A 24,221-nucleotide genomic window follows, 5' to 3' on the forward strand; every position below is an offset into this window, starting at 1 on the left:
GTTTGTTGTGGTGGGTTGAAGAGCTCCCAAGATGGGATGCCCTATTGCTGGGTGAAGTTCCCATTTGCGATCCATGCGGAAATGCCTGCTGAGGCTGTCTGTCCATAAATTCGTTAGCCCTGGGATGTCTACAGCTGAGAGGGTGATCCGATGCACTGGTTCCAAAGGCAGATTATGTCTTCAGACAAAGTGGGAAATCTCACTCCTCCCTGCTTATTTATACAGTAGATGGTGGTCATGTTGACTGACTTGACATGGACAAGTATGAATATAATGATGGTGTGATGGGTTACCCCCCACCTTCCGAGGTACCACCTGATGTACTGACATACCACTGAGCCCACCTGTTCCACCAGCCTGGGCTCCCTTACGCTGTCCTGCCAAGCCAGGCCCTCAAGTTTCCTCCAGCACACACAGGTAGGGACACCCCCAGCTGCAGAAAGACACATACACTGGAATCAGCTCTGCATGGGTAGGCTTCAGCTAGGGAATTGCCAAGCACTCGAGTGCACACCCCCTCTGGAGTGTAAACCCAAAATTGTATCGTCTTGTGCTGCACAGAGAACTGTACAGCATATGCTCATGACATTCACCCCCTCCCTCAATGTGGAGGAAGATCTGCACAGCTTTTTATCCCCCACTTATGAATTCCACAAACTGGTTTCAGAGAAAACAAAAATAAGTTTATTAACTACAAAAATAGATTTCAAGTGACTATAAGGGTTAGCAAACAGATCAAAGCAGATTACACAGCAAATGAAACAAACATGCAAGTTAAGCTTAATACTAAAGAAACTGGTTACAAGTAGTAATTTCTCACCCTAAATGTTGTTTTAGACAGATTGCAGAGGTTTTTGCAGGCAAACTGCTCTTTCTTGCAGCTTAAAATTCCAGGTAGTTCTCTCTCCACCCTGGACTCAGCTCTTCCCCCCCAGCCTTGTCTTTGTTTCTTAGATGTTCACAGCAGTTATCCTGGGCGGGGATTCAGTGAAGAACAAATGCTCATTATGTCACTCCCCTGCCTTAAATAGGTTTTACATATGGCTGGACTCCTTTGATTTTACAGTGTGGTCCATCCCCCCCGTGGAAAAATATTGGTATTCTATCATGGAGTCCAGTACCAGGTGACATGATCACATGACCCTGTAGTGTCAAAGCACACATGAGTCAAAGGCTATTTATAGCATCCCAGGAAAGTAAGAGATTAGCATCTTCAAAGATCTGTTGTTCTTCCTAATGGTCCATTGACTGGTCCCCAGCTAATCAGCCAGACTGATTGCATTCTGTTTGGTGGGTGTTCCCCAGGTGCACACACTTTTGTAGTACAGATGTATAGTCAATATTCCTAACTTTAGATACAAAAATGATACATGCATACAAATACGATAATCATATTCAGTAAATCATAACCTTTCCAATGGTATCTCACAAGACCCCCCCTTGCAAAAAATACATCTTAGATATGCTATAATCACAATATAACAATATTTCTATGAAGAATTTGGGGCATAGATGGGCAGGAATGTCTTGCATGCTTTGAGAACTGCTCAAAGCCTAAGGTTGATATGTTGTCTGGATTCCTGTGGGGACCAGGAACCTCAGGCTGTCTGGCCATCGAGATACCCCCAAGCTAGTAGGGAGGCATTTGTGATAAGTCTTTGTAGGTGGTAGGGAACAAAAGAGACCCCCACACATACTGTCTCTTTCTTTTCCCACCATGTGAGCAATGCCAGTATGTCTTGAGGAAGAGAGAGCTTCTTGTCTAGAGAGCTCCTTCTTGGGGCATAGATTGTCCATAACCAGATATGAAGACATCATAGATGCAGGAGTGACACAGGAGAATGCCATCATGTATGCCTTCTATGAACCAAGCAGATCAGGCTGTAGGAGGAGGGCTGAAATTAAGCTGGCTGATGACATCCTTCATGGGTAGGAATCAGTCCAGAGGTAAGTAGGCCCTTGCCATGAGTAAAGTTCAGGTCTGCTCTAACAAACTGTATGGTTTTCAAGGGTGTCAGTATGAACTTGTCTAAATTGACTTGAAATCCTACAGAATGAAAGAACTGAAGTGTGGCTGTAGTAATTGCCTGTATCTTTTGGTAGGACCAACCCGTGAGCAGCCAGTTGTCCAGGTAAGGAAATCTCAATCTCCCTTATCTGCGGCAATCACCACAAAAACTTTTCTAGGTCTCTCAGTGGTTCCAAGAGTACTAACAGGGAGTGCCCTGTATTGAAAGTGCTTCTGGCCCACTGCGAAGCACAGGATGGGGCTAGCTGCAAAATTTGGATTGGATCTGGATTGTGGTGCACCTCCCTCCAAAAGTGTGAAGTGAGTTTGGTTCTGGAGGGTTTATTCTGGACCATCTGTAATTTTGTACTGAAAAGTTGGGCTTTATCAGCTGAATAATGTCCAATTAGGTGTATCTATGTAACCTGTCCTCCTTCCCCTCTTCAGAAAAGAACATCATGGAGATAATGGAATGCATGGAGCCTTCAGAAGATGCATATTGCCATAGTGGATGGTAGTCTCCACTCAAGAGATGTCACAGAAAAATCACCTGGAGAAGCATAAGCAGTCAAAGAGTTCCAGGATTGGGCAGTCCCTGCAGAAGATGCTAGGGGGCTCTGAAGGTGTGACATCTTTCAGGGAATGTTAGGGTGCTCCAAGATAGGTTGATTCCCTTTGGCTTATGCCAAGGAGCTCAATGAGAGGGAATGAGGGGTTAGTCTCCTTTACAAAATGCTACTGAGCTCTGGGGAAAATGAACCCCTGAGAAGGTTTCAAATTCTAGAATGCTTGTTTCCAATTTGAGGGATGGCAACATTCCATGCAATTCACTTTGGTGCCTTGTAGAAGACAGAGAAGGTACAAGGTGGAATGTAACCCCCAGCTATAGCACCTTCACTTATCACAGGTAAAAGATAGTTGCACAGAATGGCCATGCTGCAGTAATAAAGTAAATATTTCAGGGACTCCCTGTGCCCTATTCTAACCCCAAGACCACACTGTTCCCTATAGATTTCTACATGCAGAAATACTGAGGAGCACTTGTAGGTGAAGTAAAACTCTTCATATGCTAGAACAGGTAGGGATTTAATACAGAACATTTAAGAAAAACTCTGGGTCACACAATCTGCAGGGGTTTTGCTGATATTTTATTGCTTTATGATGCCCTGGGTTTAAGGTTTCCACTCGATGACTTTGATGGCAATTTTTGCTGCTCTGCTTACAGACTCACTGGAGTCATTCAGCTGCCCTTGAAAGAGGTCCACATGGTTCAGTAGTGTCTTGCGACCCTCAGGTGCCTCAGACAGCATGGTCAGGGTTTTGATAGCATTCAAGCGTACTTTGCTGGTTTCATCATCAACCAGCTTCAGTAAAGGTGGAATGGCATCTGCACTAAGGGCTGCATATTTCCCTGAGCAAAAAATAATTGGATTTCAAATTTGTTATTGAATATAATAAAATAACCATGTAACAACCATGAACCTGTTAATAAACCATGACCACACACTAGAAAGGGAGCTAGCTCTATCTCCAGCTCTGGGTCTAGATTTTGAACACTTCAATATTTGGTACTGCTGACAGCTGTGGGTTTTGGTTCAGCCCATCTCTATTAGAGACCACAATAAACCTCCATTTTTTTATTCTTTAGAGAGCAATCCCACTACTTAAGTTAACTCCCCCTACTTTCCATTTTATTTATTTTACTCTTAAAAGAATCACTTAGATCTCAAGGGCCACCAAATGATAAGAAAAAATTTCTCAGGGCAAATGTCCTCAGGAGCGCCCTACATTTCTTTTCTTTTCTAAGACATTCTGAGTAAATACTTAGATCCACTCCTGTGTCATCTTCCAGAACAAGGGGGGCTTTTGCAGAGGAGGATTGAAACACAATTACTGTTATTAAGGATTCTTGTATGTTCAATTACATGTTCAGCACACTGAAAAGTTACCTGTTGGTGTTTTCAAAGTCATGTATCTGACTTTGATGAGAACTCCCCCACTCCCCGGTAGTGGGGAAAATGGTACTTTTTGAACACTACAGGAAAGTAATGGAAAACTTAGGCACTCCTGCTCTCAGCTCAGGATTGCAGGTTCAAAGCATTCCCAGGGCAGTTGCTGGTTGTGGGACTCTGACCTGAACTTAAGGCTTCCTCCTCTCCCTAGCAGCACCTTTCAGGGAGGGTGGTGCTATAACCGTTACTTGCCCTCTGCCAGAAAGAATCTTCCCCAGGCACAGGTAGGTCTGACATACATTTCCCGGAGCTAGTGGAGGTGATTAAACCAACTATATTGCAATACCTAGACACTATGGGTGAACAAAGTAGCTGAGGGACAGACCTAATGAAGTGTCCTGTTTTTGCTAATTTCTGCAACAACTTTAGCATTATCTGAACCTAGATTTTTTTAAAGTAGCTAAGAAAGTTATGAAATAAAACTGCCAGCTGATCAAATAGCACTAGTCTGATAGCAGAATGAAGAATGCTCTGCTTTACAGGAAGTATCCCCAGCAGGAGCTGCTTCTCTCACCTTGAGTCGTAATGGTGGCATACATCAGTGCTCCTGCTGCATTAGCTCGGACCTCAGGATCTGAATCCTCCAACAGGCTGACCAGCACTGGGATAACCGCTTCATCCCACACAATATTTTTTCCTTCCAGAGGGACACTGAGGAAGAGAGAAGGTTAACATGTGTGATGGGACAAGGCCAGATGGCTACAGTAAAGTACTGAGAAACAGGTATGTTAGCCCGAGGCTAAACAAATCCCTAGGACCCAGGTAACCAAATGGCAGTTGCTCCAGGTTAATCAAGGCACCTGGGGCCAATTAAGATCTTTCTAGAAGGAGTAGAGATAGCTACTTTAATTAGAACACCTGCAGCCAATCAAGGCAGGCTAATCAGGGCACCTGGGTTTAAAAAGGAGCTCACTCCAGTCAGGCAGGGAGGAACCAGAGGAGAAGGAGCATGTGTGAGGAGCTGGGAGCAAGAAGCTGAGAGTGAGAGAGTGTACTGATGGAGGATTGAGGAGGACAAGCGTTATCAGACGCCAGGAGGAAGGTCCTGTGGTGAGGATAAAGAAGGTGTTTGGAGGAGGCCATGGGGAAGTAGCCCAGGGAGTTGTAGCTGTCATGCAGCTGTTACAGGAGGCACTATAGACAGCTGCGATCCACAGGGCCCTAGGCTGGAACCTGGAGTAGAGGGCGGGCCCGGGTTCCCCCCAAACCTCCCAACTCCTGATCAGACACAGGAGGAGCTGACCCAGACTGTGGGTTCCATAAGAGGGGAAGATCACTGAGGTGAACAAATCCACCAATAAGCGCAGGACCCACCAAGGTAGAGGAGGAACTTTGTCACACATGCTTTCTTGAACCTATGTCAACAATCAGTACAACTGACTACAGCCTCCTACCATTTCTTCCCTTCATTTCATGACAAGAATGCTGATGCAGAATTCTCTCCTGCTCTGTTTGGAGCCAGATTATTCTGAATGTTAGTTGGCACTTTAAACACCCATGCCAGAGTTACAAATCGGACAAGGGAGAGGTCAGTTTGTGCCAGAGTGGTTACTGTTGAAACTACATGCTCAATGCATAGGAAAGATAGGAAGTATGGCAAGAGACCACCCTGGCTTAAGCAGGAAAGCTTCAGTGATCTGAAACTCAAAAAAGAGTCCAACATAAAGTGAAAATTAAGTCAAATTACAAAGGGTGAATATAAACATATTACACAAGTAAGTAGGGACAAAATTAGGAAGGCCAAGGCACAAAACAAGATTAAATGAGCTAGAGGCATAAAGGGTAACAAGAAAACATTCTACGTATATATTAGAAGCAAAAGGAAGACCAAAGACAGAGTAGGCCCATTATGCAATGGGGGGGCGGAAGGGAACAATAACAGAAAATGTGGAAATGGCACAAGTGTTAAATGAGATTTTTGTTTCAGTTTTCACCAAAAAGGTTGGCAGTGATTGGACATCTAACATAGCAAATGCCAGTGAAAATGAGAAGGATCAGAGGCTAAAATACATCACCAGGGCCTGATGAAATGCATCCTGGAATACTCAAGGAGCTGTCTGAGGAGATATCTGAGCCATTAGCAATTATCTTTGAAAAGTCATGGAAGACGGGAAAGATTCCAGAAGACTGAAAAAGGGCAAATATCATGCCCATCTATAAAAAGGGAAATAAGGACAACACAGGGAATTACCGACCAGTCAGTTTAACTTCTGTACCCGGAAAGATAATGGAGCACGTAATTAGGCAATCAATGTGTAAATATCTAGAAGATAATAAAGTGATAAGTAACTGTCAGCATGGATTTGTCAAGAACAAATCATGTCAAACCAATCTGATAGCTTTCTTTGATAGGGTAACAAGCCTTGTGGATGGGGGGAAGCTGTAGATGTGGTGTATCTTGATGTTAGTGAAGCTTTTGATACTGTGTCGCATGACCTTCTCATAAACAAACTAGGGAAATGCAACCTAGATGGAGCTACTATAAGATCGGTGCATAACCGGTTGGAAAACTGCTCCCAGAGAGTAGTTATCAGTGGTTCACAGTCAAGCTAGAAGGGCATATCAAGTGGGTTCCTTAAGGATCAGTTCTGGGTCCAGTTCTGTTCAATATCTTCATCAGTGATTTAAAGAATGGCATAGAGAGTACACTTATAAAGTTTGCGGATGGGGTTGCAAGTGCTTTGTCAGATAGGATTAAAATTGAAAATGATCTTGAGAAATGGTCTGAAGTAAATAGGATGAAATTCAATAAAGATAAATGCAAAGTACTTCACTTAGGAAGAAGCAATCAGTTGCACACATACAAAATGGGAAGTGACTGCCTAGAATGTAGTACTGTGGACAGGGATCTGGGGGTCATAGTGGATCACAAGCTAAATATGAGTGAACAGTGTAACACTATTGGGGGGGGAAAAGCAACATCAATCTGGGATGAATTAGCAGGAATGTTGTAAGCAAGACACGAAAAGTAATGCATCAGCTTTACTGTGCGCTGATTAGGCCTCAACTGGAGTATTGTGTCCAGTTCTGGGTGCCACATTTCAGGAAAGATGTGGACAGATTGGAGAAAGTCCAGAGAAGAGCAACAAAAATTATTACAGTTCCAGAAAACATGACCTATAAGAGGAGATTGAAAACATTGGGTCTGGAGAAGAGAAGACCGGGGGAGGGGGGCATAACAGTTTAAATACATAAAAGGTTGTTACAAGGAGGAGGGAGAAGAAAATTCGCATTAACTTCTGAGGATAGGACAAGAAGCAGTGGGCTTAAATTGCAAAAAGGGCCTTTTAGGTTGGACATTAGGAAAAACTTCCGGTCAGGGTGGTGAAGCACTGGGATAAATTGCCTAGGAAGGCTGTGGAATCTCCATCATTGGAGATTTTTTAAAAATATCTGTCAGGGATGGTCTAGATAATACTTAGTCCTGCCATGAGTGCAGGGGATTGGACTAGATGACCTCTCAAGGTCCCTTCCAGTCCTATGATTCTATATAGTAGTATAGCTCATTGAGGTATTTTGGTGATATTAACAGTGAGCACTGGGGTTGGGTGCCTATATTTCCACAGCCATTTGCCTTTAAAAGGCAGAAGGCAAGTGTTCATATTATCTAATACTCTAAATGTTAAATGTAGTGCCCCACAAATAACATAAAATACAAAGTCCTTGCCTCGATGCAGGCTTGTAGTTGAACTCTGGGTTTGACTCACTAAAAACTCTTACTGGTGTACAGGTCTGGCGCATCTTAGGAGCATTTAACACACGCGATTTCCACTTTACAAGGTCGGCAAAAACAAGAAAAAACAACAAAGAAAAAATAACAATTTAAATATTGTTTCTGTAGTGCGGGTGATTCTGCCTGCCATTACACTCAATGTAATTTTGACTATATGCGATTTTCGCTTTATGCGCTGACTGTGGAACATAACCCCAGCGTAAGATGAGACCTGTACTCTGTGAATGATGAATTTAAGTTAAATAAAGATTCACCGAATGGTTCTGAGTGCACAGATCTCATTTCTTTAAGAGGCTGTGCTATATTGTAGCTCCCAATTCAGCATGTGTTTGGGCTGAACTTAGCATGGTAGTTTTCTTAAACGATGCCATTTCCATGGAAGATTATTATATTGAACTGTATTGCACCATAGTGACCAAATATGTTATCCTTCACCATACTGCATGGTTTTATTAACAACAACTTGCATTTATATTGTATATTTTACTCCAAAGATTGTGAAATGCTTTACCGACTTAACTAACTGATATACAAAGTATACGCGCGGAAATGCAGCCACTCTAGGATAAAATATAGCAACTATTTAACTGAATATAGTAACAAATATGACACAAAGTTTATAACAGGAGATGAAGAATGCTGTACCCAACTGAAAATTTAGGTAGGCAAAAAATAATTAGTTTATTCTAACATTCCTCCTCTTGCAAAAAGTTGTTATGGGATTGATCTAGTGATCACAAATTATCAGGATTTTGGTTCTATGCTATCTCATATACAAAATGGTACTTCCAGCAGTGCTGCACTGCTTAGCACCATGCAGGGGCATTGGCTCACTACTAACATGATTGGCAGGGGTGGGAGAGAACAGTGCCATCTACTGAATCGCCGACACTAGAGCAGCTAAGTCCATGTACACATCTAGCCTGATGTTACTTTGCAAAGTGAGATGTGACAAGTTTAAAGTGTAAGGTGGTACAACTGCAAATTAGTGCCCAGGACTCAATCAGTAGACAGATACTGTCTTGGAACAACCCATGTGCATAGTCCTTTCTTTCCCTTACCTAATTCCCAAAAGGGCACGAGCAGCTTTGCTCCTGATGGCCACTGATGGATGAGTGAGCTTTTCCTTCAGAATGGGAACAGCGCCTGTTGCTAGAGCTTCAAAAGCCTCTACACACAGGCAGCCAGAGAGTGTGTCCAGTATCAACTCTTGGATTTCATCCAGCTCAGTTTTCAGTTTAAGAACAAGTGAAGAAATCAAATTGCTTTCCACTATGCCAACAGCACCTGCAGGCAGAGATAGAAAGGAAACTTGGACTGAAAGTGCTAAGGCATTTAATGCTTCAATCAACATTTTGAAATTTGCTACCACAATTAAAATGACCCAGCTATTTCTGTCCCCACAATAGTGTGAGTTTGAGAGAGATGGAGACTGTTGTAACTGTGGACACTTTACCAGCAGTCCTCCAACATTTCTCCAGGATTTATTTGGCAAATTTCACCTCTATTTGCAAACTCTAAGTAGTTTATAGTTTTCTCAAATGTATTCTCTTGCAGAGCCATTCCCTTCAACCTTACTCTGTCCAGTGTCATTTTTTAAGAGAGGCAACAAATTATCTACTGCCACAGCTCATGCCTGTTCCTACAATGATTTCAACCCAGGCGAGGCTCAAGTTACAGTTGCTCTGATGTTCCCAATATCCACAAGTGCGATATTTGTCCCTATAATAACTCCTGCTGAGAGATTACAGGGGTGGAATAGCTGTGTGCTCCCTTCCACCACTCCTTGCAATAATTTATACTGGGAGAAACAGGGGGCTTTGAGCTTCCCAGCAGTCAGCACTTCACTATTTCCTAGTGTCATAAACAGATAGTTAAGGGTTAATGCCTCTTTTACCTGTAAAGGGTTAAGAAGCTCAGTGAACCTGGCTGACACCTGACCAGAGGACCAATAAGGGGACAAGATACTTTCAAATCTTGGTGGAGGGAAGTCTTTGTTTGTGCTCTTTGTTTTGGGTGTGTTCGCTCTTGGGACTAAGAGGGACCAGACGTCAATTCAGGCTCTCCAAATCTTTCTGAATCAGTTTCTCATGTTTTAAAATTGTAAGTAACAGCCAGGCAAGGTGGATTAGTTTTATTTTTGTTTTCTCAACTTGTAAATGTTCCTTTTTTTGCTGAGAAGATTTTACTTCTGCTTGCCGTAACTTTGAACCTAAGGCTAGAGGGGGTTCCTCTGGGCTATATGACTCTGATTACCCTATAAAGTATTTTCCATCCTGACTTTACAGAGATGATTTTTTTTACTTTTCTTTAATTAAAAGCTTTCTTTTTAAGGATCATTGATTTTTCCTTGTTTTAAGTTCCAAGGGGATTGGATCTGGACTCACCAGGGATTGGTGGGGGGAAATGGTTAATTTCTCCTTACTTTAAGATCCAAGGGGTTTGGATCTGTGTTCACCAGGGAATTGGTGAAGCCTCTCAAGGCTGCCCAGGGAGGGGAAGGTTTTGGGGGGAACAAGAAGTGATCCAGACACTGAAATTTCTGGATGGTGGCGGAGTTACCAGATCTAAGCTAGTAATTAAGCTTAGAAGTGTCCATGCAGGTCCCCACATCTGTACCCTAAAGTTCAGAGTGGGGAAGGAACCTTGACACCTAGAAAGAATAATCTTGCTGGGCTACAGCACAGCTGTGATCTGCCCAGCAAGCCAGTTCTCTGCAAGGCTGAGTGGCTTACTCTTAAGCGTTTCATTTCTTAGACAATACTCAGCCAACATTGAAACAGCATTGCCATGGAAAAGTGAAAGCAGAAGAGAACACATTGTCCACCAGCAACTATGTGGAAACAAAATCCTCAGCGTCTGGTTGCTAAGACAATTCTTTGGTTACTAAGAGAAAAGTGGCTCCATTTGAATTGATTCATATGTAGTTAAACAAGGAAGTTCAGTGTATGAGAAGCAACAAGGCTACTTAAAAGCAATCTCCGTATTCAGGGATAAAGGGATCTTCCCCCCCAAGTACAACTAGAAAAGGATTTCAATGACCTTTTGGTAACCCATGGGAAAAATTCCCTGAGTTCAAGCCTAAGAGTATGGCCCTTTATTGATGTATAGAACAGAATAACCTCTAGTCTACTTCTGAGGTCTTGCTGACATTGAGTAATTTCATATGTCATTAGCTTGCTGGGCTTTACTCTCCTAATGCAGAAGCAGCCGTGACAGTGATGTTATTAAAGCTTTTGCTACATTTGGAAGCCAGTTGAGTACAAAAACAATCCAGTTGGAAAAAATGAACATTGGAATCACAAAAATTATGTTGAAGGCTACAAATAAGTGATGTTTTAAGCTGAGCACTGTGTATTATGACAGGACAGTGATGTAGGGAGAGCATATACATGTCTTCTGCAATGCCATAGATCAGTGTGACTGCACTGGGGAGTCATGTTGCCAAGGCATGATATTGTAATTAAGCATGATTTCCATTTTCCTTTCTTTAATCAATTTTCTCTTTCTTTTTCAGGCATGAGGAGAAAGAAACTCATGACCAGATTCTGGCCCCGTGTTCCATCCCATTTGTGTTGCTTTGATGGAACAAAAGGTTTCTCTAATGGGCCAGCTAGAGATTCTCCTCATGAAGGAAAAAAGTCTGCATCACTGACTCTCACTGACTTTTGGCTCCTTTGTCATAGCGCTGTGTTGGGGAGGAGGGGAACTGGAAAACAGTGGAGATATAGCAGGGAGTGCTTTGTGTGCCAAGAACCCCTGGCTGGCAGCATGGTCCCTAGAGAACTGGTCCTGCATCAATAACTGAGAGCAAGCTAAATTATAACCTGGGGCTGACCTACCCACTAGTCTGATCCCAAGAATCTGCCTCCACATGTTTTGAAGGTCTTTGGAAGTAAGTTGTGTAGTGAGAGAGAAACTTTCAAAAACCACCCTTTAAAACTGCTCCCATAGTTGTTGATGAGGAAAATCTCCCCATAAGCCCACTGGCACTTGAGACTAGGATAGCCAAAATCTTCCTACTATTTGCAAATGTAGGTCTGCCGTGCAAATAATTGTATGTGCAAAATTGGGGGTTTCAATGTCAGAGGAGGATTTGACCTGCAAGCAGATGGTTCCTGCAGCATCCATCTACTTCCTGTAGAGCTGCTGTGATAGCTCTCAGTGATATTTTCAAACAGAAAGCACATTTGACCAACTTGACCTTTAAAGTAATTTTATTCTTCCCTGATAAGATGGCATGCTGAATGCAAATGTAAAAATAAATAAAAATAGTGAGGAATGGAAGTTAAAAGCTCGACATTCCTCCTGCTTCCAGGCCTGGTGTGTAGTTTTCATCCACAGCCATATGCTGTTCCTCAGGCAAGGGTCACAATCTAGGCATTAACATTTCATAAGACAAATATGCTTCTCATATAGCATACTCATCTCTGATATAAGCCAAGACAAGCAACCACTCGCTTTCATTTCCCTTCTGTCTGTTATTACTTTTCTCTTAACTCTTTTTCTCTCATGCCTATTTTCTGTTTGTCCATTCATCAACTCTTCTTAATCCCTTTTTGCCAAATATTTGCCATGCATCTCTTTCTGGCTTATGATATCCCAGCATCTTTTCTCTCCTGTTTCTGTCTTTCTCACGCCTTCCTTCTTGAATGCTAGACTAGCACTCTTGCTACCTCCACTACCATTTCTCTTCCTGCACTCATACATATGTGTCTTTTGCTGTACATCAAAATTAATGGCCCATGTCTCTGTGTTTTCATCCTTCACCTCACATCTTTTCATGTGGCATTGATCTATTTCACTGTTTGCCCCATTTTCATTGGCTTTTGAGTTTATTTTTGCCAGTTAATGTTTATTGATCTTCTTTGCCTCAGTCATCTTTAATCAACTGCATTTTTCCTCTTCATGTCTTAACATTGGTGAAGGCCCTTGCTATTGAGGCTCTGAGTGCAAAAATGTGTGTCACATCCAGCCATCTTGTCTCCTTCTGTTACAATGAGTTGGCTAGGGTTGTACAGAGCATCTTACATAGTGCCAATAGTGGGCTTGGTGCTTGACAAAAAAAGTAGGAACACAGGGTCTCTCCCTAAAAGAATCTACAATCTGCTGAAAGAGGCTGCTGGCTGGACTGTAACAAGAAACAATGACTGAGCTGAGGAATCCCAGCAAGTTCCATGAACAGTAACACTTAAGATTTGTGACAGAATGCACCCCTGTATCCACACCCTACACACGATTGTAATAATCTTTGTACAAAGTATGCTTGTGATATATAATTTGAAAACACATAACTTGCTGGTCATTATTGTCCTGATAGAACATGTGTGGCAACGATGTATGCAAAATAAGATTATAGTGTATGGTGGTGGTAACACATGTTCCAAACAGAGGTTGGCAAAGTCATCAAGCAGGAAGGGAAACAAAAGACGCTCCAACAGATGAGGAAAAGCTGCAGGGAACATCCTTCCCTATAAACTCTGTTTCCTGAATCTCCTCTGGAAATGTTTTCCAAGAGGGGGATTGACACTGTAAAACAGGAGGGTCAAACACCCCAAGGGACCCCCTCTTCACTCTCTCTCTGCCTTTTGATTCACTGCACCAGAAGGGACAAGGAAAGCAGCCTTTGAACTACAGACAGGGTCCTGCTCTAAGAAATTGTTCAATAAGACTGCTGAAAATGTGCGGTGAGAAATTTTGCTTTGAATTTAATATAGTTTAAGTTAGGCACCAATTGTGTTTTATCTTTATTTTTCTTGTAACCATTTTTTACTTTTATGCCTCATTACTTGTACTCATTCACTCTCTCTTGTGGTTAATAAACTTGTTCTATTGTTTTATCTAATCCAGTGTGTTTAAACGGAAATGTTTGGGAAACTCCATTTGGAGTAAAAGTGTATGATTTCTGTTAAATGAAGATTTTATATGAATTTATATTGTTCACCAGGCATACATTTCTAGTGGGAAATCTAAGACTGTGAGTGTGTTGGGAGTCACCCTGCAGCATAACCAATGCTGGTAAGAGCCAAGGTGTGGATGGATGGCTGCAGCACATGCAGACATAGCTAGGAGTGACTTGCATGCTGGAGGCTGCTCCTGAGCAGTCAAGACTGGAGGTTACAGCAGCAAAGGATTGTAAAGGGTAGGGTTAGAAGGCAGGGTTGACACAAGCCACTTATTAGTCTGGATTGTACCCTGGGCACATCACAGGGACATCTAAGGCTATGTGAAAGTGGTATAAAAGGCAGGGTTGACACAAGCCACTTATTAGTCTGGATTATACCCTGGGCACATCACAGGGACATCTAAGGCTATGTGAAAGTGGTATAAAATGTAACTTGCTGTCATTGCAATTTTGTAGTTAACTTTAGTATTGATCCATTTTCCCCTGAGAACTTGAAAATGTAGCCTAAGGGAAAAATACCTCTTATTTCCACACTCATCTTCTACCTCTCACAACCCTCTGGCTAGTCCCATCCTCTTCTTTCCTGTCATTTTTTAAAAAATAGACTCAAAGTGGAGTTGCCATTTCATTGTGTTCTCTGTTAGGCTAGAGGACAAAGTTTTAAGTGTTTTATGAAATTTTGCAGGGGACATAAACAACAGGGTTTTTTAAATTCCTTAAGCAATTACACCACATTATTGATTACAAACATTTTTTTAAAATCAAAGCTACTTTAAAAGTGTCCTTTTTAATGAGAAGCAAATGTTCGAAAAGCTCTGGTTAGTAAATATTGTACAGTGTGCAACACTGTAGTTAAGTAAAAGAAATTGGCTTTATCTCAGATTTCTATTTTACATGCTGTTAACATGAGAGGCATTGAGTTGAGATTTCTAGATATTTACTTGCAGTCCTCAATAGATTCTCATTGTAGTAAAGGACAGAAAACTCAGAGGAAACAGAACTGGATCTGATTCAACTGCAACAGTCAGCATAGCAGCCATGTCCAGCACATAGTAACTGAGACTGTCCATCACAGAAGGTCACTAGCTGCTTGAAGCATAAACATGCATCTGTAATAAGTCTCAAACTTAGCAGCATCTCTTTTTTGTGTCCTATAGAGTCAGTAAGCCTTATTCATAACTGCAACATCACATTTATGAAATCACCAGCATTCTAGATTAGGAACAACCTATTTTCAGGGCAGTTGTGTAACTAGCAGCATAGATTAAATGTATGCAGTAGCTCAGTGCTTCTCCAGTATTTCCTTTCTGCAGGCCAGTTTGTAAAGCAACGATCCTCTCTGTGCTCCTCCCATCACAACACCCTGATCCACCACTTTGCAGTTCTCAAATTGTTTCATTCATTGGACTACCTGGAAGAATTGACCACTAGTGGTCCATAAAACACAGTTTGAAAGTCCCATAGTAGCTAATATAATTTTAAGGTTGAGAATGCAGGGTCCTCCACTCTCCCCCAAAAGATATTTCAATGAGTAGATAAAGGATAGCAGTATTCTTGGATTAAAAATTTCCTTCCAGGATGTTTGGAGTGGCAAAGGGCCCATCTGTGTGCACCACTTCCAACATCTCGCTAAATGTTCAATCTTCTTACTGAAGAGGCTCTATAGTCATCCCTTGAAATGTCAAACTGATTCTCTTTTAAATGAAGATCCAAATCTGATCTGTTTTACAGTAAAGTTGTCTTAGAAAGAAAGTCTGTCAGTGTCTCCAAGAATACTCAGAAAACAAAAATAATCTTTTGTCTGAAAGTTTTCAGCTAGGCAGAAAGGAACACACATTAGGGTTTCCACATTTAAAAAAAAAAAGATCCTGGATTACATTTTTATATAGGAATTACACACTAGGTCACACCAATGATCCATCAAATTCAGCCTCTTATCACTGACAGTGGTCAGTACCAAATGCTTCAGGGAAGGGCCCAAAAAACCTCTTGTGAAAAATTATGGAACATGTGTTTCTTCCCAGCCCTGTCAGTTAGTGGTTGTCTTATGCCCTGAAGCATGAGCATTTTATCTTTTATGATACAAATTTTTAACCTGTCTCATTTAACTCTGAATGTTCACCATCTATATAAATGTCTAATCTCTAAGATCTTATGATCATCCAGTATATACAGTTGAAGCTAAGTTAAGAAACATCTTGTAGTGTATGCAAAATAATTAAATTTATTTTGTTCAGAAGAAAAGTACCTGTAGGCCAAACAACATTGTCTGGGATAATTCACTTACTAATTGCAATGTGATCCTCACATGTTTATGAACTCCCTCCACTGAAGATCTTTTGTAAAAAACAACATGAAGGCAGGAAAAAGATCTGACATTTGTATTGCTTGCTCTGAAGATCTGAGTTCAAATGATATACCATGGATTAAAGTATTCACATAACTAATCCTCAGGATGTGTGCTGCAGTCAAGTTTCAGATGTGACAGATTACAAATCCCTCCTTGCTCCTCTGAGCAATAAGGGAGACATACAAATATAGAGTAAGAGCAAAGTGACTCATAAAACACCCTGCCATAAAAGGCTCTGATGACATCATTGCTTCCACAAACACCTGGCGTGATTTATTTAAGTTGTTTATAGAAAGGAAAGAGAATTCAATGCGTATAACAAAGCAAACATGTTCATAAGAGAATTTGGATTGATTCAGGTCTCTTCAGTTAATATTGGATTTTATACCTGCCTAAATACTTGCGCCTGTAGATTGAGGGCCCAGACAATCATTAACTGTTACTACAATAAGCCTCTACCAGATCCAGTCATTTATCAAACTGCTGCTCTGCATTTTCCATTGACTGTCTGAGTCCATGATCTAGCTCTGAATTTGGCTGCATTGTTCTTTCATTATTTGTTCTATTGCCTGTGTTCCTGTTCTCAACAGGCTTTATATTGCATATAGGATATTCTCATTTAAACCATTTACCTTATTATATTTATGAAGAGTCCTAGAACTGACTCCTGCACATAGAAGTTGACTTTTCACTTCTCTGGCAGTAAGGCCAAGAAGTTAGAGACTGCCTTGGCACCTCACACAATTATTTTAAGCTCAGATTTAAGGATGGACAGCCCGATATTTAAAAAGAGACAAAATCATTAATTCAATTGCAGCCAAGGGATACACTAAAACAAATAAAAGAATCATCCGTATTTGTGATACACAGGCTCTGTAAATATATACATGGATTATATTTTCTATCACAATCGTTCCTAGAGGACTCAAATAAGATCACAGTTCCATTGTGCTAGGCACTGTACAAATCCATAAATGCCAGTCTCTGCTTCAACAAGATTACAAACTAAATGGATAAGACGGACAAAGGAGGAGAGGGAAAATATAAATAGAGAGATAGAGGTCAGTGAAAGGGTATAGAAATGTTTCCAAGTCCCTTAATGTTCAGCCCACTGCTCCATCCACTAGACTACATTGCCTCTCAGGATTCTCTCTCTCTCTCGTATGGCATTATAAGTATGCAAAGCTAATATAACTATTCATTTTCATCTACACCAGGGGTAGGCAACCTATGGCATGCGCACCAAAGGCGGCACATGAGCTGATTTTCAGGGGCACTCACACTGCTCAGGTCCTGGCCACTGGTCCAGGGGGCTCTGCATTTTAGTTTAGTTTTAAATGAAGCTTCTTAAAACATTTTTTAAAACCTTCTTTACATACAATAGTTTAGTTATATATTATAGATTTATTGCAAGACACCTTCTAAAAACATTAAAATATATTACTGGCACGCACAACCTTAAAAAAATAGTGAATAAATGAAGATTCGGCACACCACTTCTGAAAGGTTGCCAACCCCTGATCTACAATCTACACTTACAGGTAGAGATGGCATTTTGACTCTCTTCATGTTCAGACAACTTTCTTGAAACACTACCTTTCAGACTGAAATGTCTTACATTTGGTCTTAATACAGAAGTTTGGTTTTTTTTTTAATTAAGTTTCATAAAAATGTGTTGAGCAGTTTGAGTTATCTGAGCATCAGGAAAGAGTGGTTTATAAATGTTAATTGTAAAAACATTGTTTTAAAACAATCAGGCTTTTCATTTGTAAATTTAATCTAAACAAAAGATAGTGAAACATTTTGGATGAAATATGAACTCACCATTCTTCGTCCAAACAAAACATGAATTTCTGAAGTTAGAAAAATATTTTTCTATCTTTTAAAAAAGGGGGAAAAAAATCTCCACATCTCTGTACCTGCTGGATATAGCTGAAATCTCATGAAAAGGGCTATTCTGGCTTTTCTCCCAGTGTTTCCAATCCAAACTGTGTGGGAAATGGTGAGATTTCCAGTCTCCTTTAAAGGGCAGGCACACAAGAGGGGAGTGTTGTTTTCTCCATGCTGTGAACAGTTGTTGGCATTAGTGTACAGCTAGATTACTTAGATAGCTTGAAAAGGGGCCAACAAGCAGCTCCACTCTTAGAAACAGCAAAATAAATCAACAAAGCAAAAAGGGACCACATTACGGGTATATACATGAGCAACTCACATTGGCTTCAACAGGAATTGCTTGCATATATCTGAGGTTAGAATTTGGCAGAGAGAGAGAGAGACAGCGTGCACACATTTCTCCCCCAAAGAATGAACACCCTCAATGTTCACTTGGAATGCTCACTGCTGAGAGCAGTGGTAGTGCGTCACACTAACAAAAATGGCTTTCAACTTTTAAGTCTAGCTACTTTAAGGGTCAGAGGAATTAAGCGCACTTCACTTGGGCTCCTTCCTAGAAATGTGTACTTACAAGTTTTAATTTTCCAGAAATTTTTTTGCTGTGAACACTGCTTTTTCCTTTCTTTTTTGTGCAAAAAGAAAATTAGATTACTTATTGAAATTTAGGTAATAAGTTTGTTAATTCTTTGATTTTTGTAAAGTGTGTTTTAATCTTGCAATATTAAGATAATTTCTTAAATTCTGCCCTATTTTTGTCAGAGAAAAACTTCTCCTGCTGTTGACAGCAGAGATGGGGGATTTACAGAAGGCCATGTGCTGCCAGACTCATACAAACTTGAGCTCTACTTTACACCATGAGTACTCCCAGTTACTTCAGTGGGTCTACTTGACAGATAAGAAACTACTCAACATGAATAAGGGAATTAAATACAGTCAAGAGAAAGGTAGTTTTACAAGTGAAAAATTGTCTGACACAGGCGAAAAAATGCACACTATTTAAGGAAAGTATGTCCATTTCTTTATGCTTCATTGCTAATTCAACAAAAGCAGAGACTTAGGAATACCCTTACAGGATAACATTTAGCTTTTTGACTGGCTTATGAAACCTTCTAGTCAGGGGCAGCTCTAGCTTTTTAGTTGCCCCAAGCATGGCAGTCAGACAGCCTTTGGCAGCTTACCTGCAGGAGGTCCCTGGTCCCACAGATTCAGTGGCTGGCTTGCAGGAGGTCTGCCGGTCCTACAGCTTCAGCGTACCTGCTGCTGAATTACTGCCAAATCCATGGGACCGGCAGACCTCTCGCAGGCAAGCCACCAAAGGCAGCCTGACTGCCACCCTCACAGGGACTGGCAGATGCCTCCCTGTGGCTTGCTGCCCCAGGCACACGCTTGGAGTGCTAGTGCCTGGAGCTGTCACTGCTTCTGGTAGACCTGAGGATCTGAAAGTCTGAAATATCTGCTGACATTTCTACCACAAAGCATCAGACATGACTCCCGGGGATGGGGTGTACTTGCTATAGTGGAGCAATGCCTCACCAGTGCAGCACCTCCTGCTGGTTGTCTTGGGAATTAGCACTTTCAGCACTCAGAGTGCCCTCTGCTGGCTGGTCTCTCACCTGCCTCAGGCCCCATGTCCCCTCCAGATCCCAGTGCCCCTTTATTTCAGGATTCTGCCCCAGCAGCACCTCTACTCTCTGCTCTCCCCTCCCAGGGGAACCCCCAACACTCAATCCCCACCTTGCCTTAATGGCTACTGCCAGTCATCATCTAGCCCCCACTCACTGGAGCAAACTGCAGTCTGTCATAGCCACTCATCACTGGCAAAGAGGTTGGACCAGCTGCCTCTGCTTAATCCCAGGCTGCACCTCTCAGACTGCCCCAGTACCTATTTTGACCTCTAGCAAGGCCCAAAGCTCCCCAGTTCCTCTTGCCTCCCCAACCCTGCTCTATTCCCAGTACCCTGCACTCCTAGGCAGTCAGGTTCTTCTCTTTCCATAGCTACAGAAAGACTGACTCAGTTCTTGGCTCACAGCTGTTTTATAGGGCCAGCTGTGGCCTGATTGGGGCATGGCCCCAGTGTGGCTGCTTCCCCAATCAGCCTAGCCTTTCACAGGAGCGGGGTAATGGCCCCGCTACACTTGCCCCGCACTAGAGAGGAGGAGGGTAAGGCAGCACTTTTGGCAGTGGAAGCCATGCCCCTTTGTCCCTGCTGGGTATGTGCCAACTGCTGCTATGGTATAAAAAGGAGCAGCCCAGCTCAGCCAGGGCTGACTGCAGAGGAGGAAGGATGTACTTTACCAGCTCTGTGGGATCAGGAGAGACCAAGACTCAGATAGGTGCCCCATGGAGATTGCAGGTGCTGGGAGTAGCACCCGCCCGAAGATCCCAGGGATTCCCAAGATGCTCAGACTTCAACTATGAATCACGGTAGGAAGTAACCCAGGGAGGGATTCAGGGCCAGCCTTAGGGAAAATGGCACCCTAGGCAAACTTGCATTTTGGTGCCCCTGGTCCCTGTGGGTGTGGTGCTTCCCTCCCCCCATTGTCCCTGACTCCCATGAGCTCCCCAGGCTCCCTACCCTCTCTTTGCCCCAATGGCCTGCTCCCACTCTTGTGCTCCTAATCCCTGTACCCCCCTTCATGCCTAATCCCTGCATCTCCCTGCTGCACCAACATGGGGAAACTGACCGGGAAGCAGCTGGCATTGCTGCTTACTCCCCCAGGGACTGCTGCTCCTCTGCCCTGCACACCCATAGGGGGTTGTGAGGGGAGGAGCAACATCAGTGCTCCTTGCATCAAGGTCACTTTCCCTGCCTGGGCTGCATAAGGAGAGGGCATGAGAGCAGCAGCTGATGATGCAGCACAGCCCAGGTGGGGAAAGTGACCTGGATGCAGGAGCTGTGTGTGTGTAAACAGCTAACAAAAGCTATGGCTGGCCAAACCACCAGCCATGTGCTGCTCCCACTACAAGGAAACCATCACCCTATGTCATCCTTCACGTTTCTCATATGAATTATCAGCCCTTGAATTAAAATGAAATTGGGGCAAATTTAAAAATAGTTTACAATGTTTTAAAAACAAAAAATATGAAAAACTTGAATACACTTTATTTACAGTCCTTCTCCCTCCACCCCCAGGCAGAGACACACACAGACTTGGGAGCACAGTTGGTCCTGATCCTAAAGACCAGGCCAATCCTCCAAACTGGACCTAACCCACATATCTCCCCAGACCAAACTTCCTGAACTGGATCAGACCCATAACCCTCCCCAGACTAAACTGGACAAGACTCACATCCCTCCCTAGACCAGGGGCACTCACAGGGAGAACTGGGATGGGCAGTCTCCCCCAGGGCTGTGGGTGGGGGGATGGGGCAGGGGGCTCTGGGTCTCTCCCAGGGGTGCTGGTGTGGGGAGGGGTGAAGGGACTCCAGTTGCTCTGTGGGGCCTGTGCTGAGGGGCCTTACCTGGAGCAAGGAGCACCCACTGGTTGGGATGTCCATCCACTGGGTGGTGGAGCTGCCTCCTGTCCAGCATGGTTCAGGATCCCCATGTTCCCTGGCCTCTACATTCTAATAATGGCGGGGTATGGGTTGACACACAGGGTAGGGAGGGAGCTGCATGCGCAGCACCCTCCCACCAGCACTGCCCCAGGCCAGGCAGGGGCCTGAGAGCCCAGGGAAGAAGCAGGGGCCACACCATGGGGAACCCTCTGGGCCTGCCTACCCCTCCTCCCCTGATCGCATCACCAAGTGGTACAAGCCTCTGGGGGAAGAGGTGGGGCCAGAGCAGAGCCAGCCACAGCGGCTGAAGGCTCCTTTCCACCCCAATAACGACCAGAGCCCTCAGCTGGCCGAGAGGAGCCAGTGGGGGGAGGGCCGGGAGAAGCTACCCCTGGGTTGGCTGGCTGAGAGGAGGGGAGGGGCTGGGCCTGGGGGTGAGGAAGAGGAGCCACCGCCACTCACCAAAGCTCCACTATTGACACTCTTCCCTGCAGTCAAGGGGAGCCCTATTGATTCTGCCCATTAGGCCACATATCTCTGAGGCTAAGGGCAGCCATATTGATTCAACTGCAGAGCTACCATGCCCTTACCCTCCCCCATGAGTGACGGGGCGTACCTGCTCCATGACATGACTCAATAAATTATATTTTTCCTGGTAATCTCTCTCCCCCTCAACGTATTTTCAGTTCTAGGTGCTTCCAAGAACAGCTGTTTCCTATCCCAGTGAAATTGTTTACAGTGGTGTCTGCCTATGGTTGTGTGAATCTTTCATAATGAAACACTAAGTCTGGGGATTTCCTATATCCTCAGTGCATACAGGGTGCATCTCTGACTTGGGGTCAATGAAAACCAAAGACAGAAGGAGCATTCTCTAGCTCTGTAGCTAAATGAGAAGGGGCCAAATTGCTCAACCTCCTGAGGTCATTTCCCAAAGAGGTGGAGGCAGGAAAGGCAGACAATGCAGATGTCCTGTAAAGCTCTGGAATAGAGAGGATGCCAGCCAGCCCTCCCTTTCATATATTAGGCAAGGATGAAGTAAAAGCCAAGTACCCACTCTATATAAATAGATAACAAAAGGCAATTTGGGAAGCAGGCTGAGCTTGGTAGCCGACAGCGGCCCCTGAAAAGATGGGTGGTGGAATTCCCTGATTTTTGTATGAAAGCAAGGAGTTTCACTCGGTTTCAGTCCAAATTCGCTTAGAATCTAGGGAAAACTGGAAACTCCATGTGAGACTTGGGGGACACAAATGTTTGAGTGAAACATGTTGGTTTTAGATCACTGTCACTCTCCCAAACAGAACAGATGGGTACTGCACATTCTAGAGATGTCTTTCTGCCTTTGAGGCTCTCTGTTGTGATAAGAGGCCTAGTTCCCTACTGCCCTGTTTTGTGTGCAGGGCACTAGAGGCAGAAAGGATACAAAGTGGGGCTAAAACACACTTTCTGATGTGATAGCATTTGCTATCTGTCTTGATTATACATGGTGAAGGCAATGGAGAATCAGGCTCACAGACTCTGTCATATTTATGCAAGCTGTACCAAAAAATTCAGCCTGTGCCTGGCCCTTGGATGATGTGCATGAAATAGATAAAGAGCTCTGAAACACAGATAATCCTCCTCCCCATCTTTTACCTTACAGCAGCTTATGCACTCCATGCAGTAGTGTCTAAAGATCAGCATGCAGAACAGAGCTCTAGTGTGAGCAGCTCTCTCAGGGATTCATTTCCAGTCACTCTGCTCCAGTTTTGGGAAAATTATACTGTACTTTAGTAGATTTGCATCAAATGGTGTGATTGGATACAGTCAATTTACAAATAATGTGGAGCAATCCCAGGGGACTGGAAAATCCCAAGGTGAGGGAGGAAAACCTTGATGCTCTTTGTAGAGTCTCCTCCAAATTGTTCTGTTTGGTCAAGTTTATTCCTCCCATGGAAGAAGCAGAGTGTGGCCCTTGAGCCTCATTAATCTCAGGAAACTGCCAGAGGCACAACACCATCCTTCACACTGGCTTCAAGCCACTCTGCCTCCCATCTGACTCATGTACAGCACTGTTCCAGTTGAGCGGCCTGCCAGGGAATCCCCCACAGGCAGCTGTCTCTGGAGCCAAGGGTTCCCTATTGGGCAGGCATTTTGCACAAAAGGTAAGCCCAAGAATTTGTGGGGTTTGGGGAAGGATCATGTGTATTCAGAGCCCAAGGACCTCAGTTCCTGTGCAGTTGGCTTTTTTTGTATTAATATAGCCTAAGGGACTGGGGCAGGAAATACAACTCCTAAATTAAATCCATTGTAAAGACAGCCCCTTAACTCTACAGATGCTCAGTGCACATACAGAAATGCAAAGACTTCTGGTGGACGACACCCTTTGAGAAAGGGCAGGGTACTACACCCCATTTAATAATTGGGAAAACTGAGGCACAGCACAGGGGCCAGACTTGCTCAAGATGAGAATGTAAGCCAGTGGCGGATGTGGAAACAGACCCCTAGGAGTTGTGAATGCCAGCCCCCTTGCTCTAACCACTAGACCTCACTTGGAAACAGAACCCAAGAGTCCTCCCTATTCATGCATATAGAGCATTTGTGGTAAAGGCTGACTTCTGAGCCCCTTCCATAAAGAAGTGGGGATCCACACATGAAAGGCTCAGTATGCTGAGATCTGGGTGAACAATCAAGCTATGTTTATCACTGTGTTTATCACTGTGACCCACATCTTCAAAGGTATCAGGTACCTAATTACCTTTGAAATCAATGGGAGTTAGCAACACCTGAATCCCTTTAAGGATTTGGGCCTGCAACCCGTTGGTTAGACCATTATACTCCAATCA

The 24,221-nt window shown here is 43.3% G+C and overlaps 1 protein-coding gene across 1 annotated transcript in view; it reads right to left on the reverse strand.

Annotated features, from left to right (window-relative positions):
* Positions 1–719: 719 nt before the first annotated feature.
* Positions 720–24,221, reverse strand: part of RSPH14 (radial spoke head 14 homolog) — a 187,135-nt gene continuing 163,633 nt past the window's right edge. The window contains exons 4-6 of the mRNA XM_050924516.1: positions 8,815–9,040; positions 4,535–4,671; positions 720–3,419 (exon numbers count right to left, since the gene is read on the reverse strand). Coding sequence (XP_050780473.1) covers positions 3,181–3,419; positions 4,535–4,671; positions 8,815–9,040 — 602 coding nt within the window. The 3' untranslated portion in view covers positions 720–3,180. The remainder of the gene's footprint in view (positions 3,420–4,534; positions 4,672–8,814; positions 9,041–24,221) is intronic.

This window comes from Gopherus flavomarginatus, chromosome 15, assembly GCF_025201925.1.
Source record: "Gopherus flavomarginatus isolate rGopFla2 chromosome 15, rGopFla2.mat.asm, whole genome shotgun sequence".
Taxonomy (NCBI): Eukaryota; Metazoa; Chordata; order Testudines; family Testudinidae; genus Gopherus; species Gopherus flavomarginatus.